At 54.6% G+C, this 2,876-nt stretch overlaps 1 protein-coding gene across 1 annotated transcript in view; it reads right to left on the reverse strand.

Moving 5' to 3' along the window:
- ZIC1 (Zic family member 1) overlaps window positions 1–2,870 on the reverse strand; it is an 8,992-nt gene extending 6,122 nt beyond the window's left edge. Inside the window, exons 1-2 of the mRNA XM_019503538.1 lie at window positions 1,394–2,870; window positions 209–301 (exon numbers count right to left, since the gene is read on the reverse strand). Coding sequence (XP_019359083.1) covers window positions 209–301; window positions 1,394–2,369 — 1,069 coding nt within the window. The 5' untranslated portion in view covers window positions 2,370–2,870. The remainder of the gene's footprint in view (window positions 1–208; window positions 302–1,393) is intronic.
- Between the last annotated feature and the right edge of the window lie 6 nt (window positions 2,871–2,876).

Here is a 2,876-nt window from a genome sequence, read left to right on the forward strand (position 1 = left end):
TCTGCCCAAAATAACTGCCCGCCCCTGGACTAAAGGGCCTGAATCTATTCATCCTCCACAAGAGAAGACTGAGGGGGGTTCTGGTGGCCATCTATAAACTCACTAGGGGGGACCAGCAGAAAATAGGTGAGGCTCTGTTCCCCCAGGCACCACCTGGGATAACAATGAATAACGGCCACAAATTGCTAGAGAGCAGGTTCAGGTTTGACAGAAGTGTGCACATGCATATGCTTTTTACGGTCGCTGCTGTTTGCAAAGCGCCTGTCACAGCCCTCGAATTCACACTTAAATGGCTTTTCACCTAGTGCAGAAAAAAAGGGGGAGCCGATTAGAAAGCCGCATGGGCACCCTTCGGGTGGAAGAGGCAGGAAATCGCCCCCGCGGCGCGGAGCCGCGAGACGCCTGCAACTTCCCAACTCGCGATGCTGGCTCCCAGCACCCGGACCCGCGCCCGGGCTTCACCTCCCCTCGCCGTCCCTTCCACGACCCCCTCCCCCGCCCCAGAAGAAGAGCTTTATTTTAATTTCCCAGCCCCTGGCATGTCCTGCTCATCACAATGCTCCAAGCGATACACGAGGCGCTACAGCGCTCAGACACAAGCCTCAGTGTCTAGGTTCCGCTTTTCTGACTCATTCTCGTGATATTTAGCCTGCCCAGCCCACATATTTTCATACAATATTGAAAATTATTCTGGCCGGGACCTGCTTTCCCCTTCATGCCTTCAAAGCTGCCGACATCGTTGGGAATAATCTAGGAAATCCCTGCCCGCTCCCTGGCAATGGCAAGATACGGAGAGCAGCAAAAGCAGGCAGCGAAGTCTATGGCTTTATATATCCTGCGATTTGGAAAAGTTTGTGCCCATCTCCAGGGCTCATTTTAATGCTACGATCAGAAAAGAACACCTTCGGCTCGGATTTTTTCAAATTACCCCTCGCAATTAAATATTAACCAACGCCGGATTTACAAAAGGGGATAGGAACTGGCTGCCTGGATATTTAGCCCAATTTCTCACTGTGATACAGTCAAATCTGCCTACGACCGATTAATTAAAACCTATAAATTTACCCCGGCAGGATGCTGCTATTTTTTTCTTTCACTCGCCTCCTCCTGCACAGTCGTTCTCCCTCTCTTTCCATTACCGTGAGGGGGGGCGGGGAATATTTCTTTTATTTCATTTTATTTTGCTTCCGAGCCGCTTTGGAAATTGTTTCCACTCCCTTTCCCCCCTGCTCCAAAGGCATCTCGCACAGCTCCCATCCACATTTGCAGAAAGCAAGTGCCCCTTGCCAATGCTTTCCCCTCCCATTTTTCCCCTGACTCCCAGCCAAGACTCTTTTGGGAAAGCTCAGCTCTGCTAGCTGCAGAAAGAAAGCTACAGAGAAGGGTACTGTACCTGTGTGAGTTCTTTTGTGTATTTTGAGGTTCTCTGATCTGGCAAACACTTTCCCACAGCCTGGGAACGGGCAAGGGAAGGGCTTTTCACCTGTGTGGACTCGGATGTGATTTACAAGTTTATATTTGGCCTTGAAAGGCTTCCCCTCTCGCGGACACTCTTCCCAGAAACAGATGTGATTGGACTGCTCGGGTCCTCCAACGTGCTCCACGGTGACATGAGTCACCAGCTCGTGCATCGTGCTGAAAGTTTTGTTGCAGGACTTTTTGGGGTTTGACAATTGCTCGGGCTCAATCCACTTACAGATGAGTTCCTGTTTGATGGGCTGCCTCATGTAGCGGAAGAAGGCCCCTGCCCCATGGTGGGCTGCCATGTTCATGTTCATGTGGCCATAGCCGTGCAGCTGGGTCGATGCATAGTGCTCGGATCGGGGGCTCGTGACCTGGCCGTACTGATCGGGTCTCCCGTACATGTCTCCGGAGAAGCCCAGGCGCATCTGCCCGTTCACCACGTTGGGAGACGCGTGGCTCGTGGCTTGCTCGTGCAGCCCCGGGAAAAGGATGTGTCCCGCGGCATCGGTGTGGCCGTGGGGTCCGGCGAAGCTGCCGGCGGCGGAGGCGAAGAGGCTGTGCTGGGCGCTGGCCGCGGCCGCCTCGCCGAAGCCCCGGTTGCGGAACAGAAAGTCCCGGGTGGAGTTGAAGGCTGCGCTGGAGTAGGAGCTGACATGGGTCGGGTGATGGTGGTGCCCCAGCGCCGCCGCCGCGTAGCCGGGCGCCTGCGAGGTGAAGGCGGTCTGGCCGGCCGAGGCCAACTCGTGGGTGCTGGGGTTAATTTTAAAGGCGCCCATGCCATCGGCGAAGGGGTTGATCCCCAGCCCCACTTCTCTGTCCGTCACATCGCCCGTGGAGTGGTGGCGAGACGATCCGAAGGTAGTGACTCCTATGGCGGGATACTGCGGTCCAGCATCCAGAAGCATCTTCCCACTCTCGGCGCAGCGACCAAAAGCACACAACACGGAGGAGAAGCAGCAGCCAGCAGCAGCAGCGGCGGCAAAAAACCCTCTCTGGAAAGTCAGCGACAATCACCACCAAAGCGACCACATCAAAAACACCCCCCTCGGCATCGGCGCGCCGGAAAAAAAAAGGGGGGAGGGGGGGAGAAGCAGAAGGAGGAGAGGGGGAAAGACCTCGCAGTTGCAAATAATAATAATAAAAAGTATTCACCAAAAAAATCACTGTCTCTGCTCTGGCTTTGCCGGGGCTGCACGGGGAGGGGGTAGGGGGCTCGGCAGAAGCGGGTCGCGGATAACAATGCTGGAGAGAGATCAAGGCGCGCAGCAAAAACAAAAAACAAAACAAAACAAAAATAAACTTCCTTCAGTTCGCTTTGGGCTCTGGGAAGGCAGCGGAGTGGCCGAGAGATTTTTCTCTGCTCCTCGCCTTCCCGCACTCTCCCCGAGCTTTTTTTTTTTTTTTCCTCTTTT

The sequence above is a fragment of the Gavialis gangeticus genome, unplaced genomic scaffold (genome assembly GCF_001723915.1).
Source record: "Gavialis gangeticus isolate Ggan-Ray unplaced genomic scaffold, GavGan_comp1, whole genome shotgun sequence".
Taxonomy (NCBI): domain Eukaryota; kingdom Metazoa; phylum Chordata; order Crocodylia; family Gavialidae; genus Gavialis; species Gavialis gangeticus.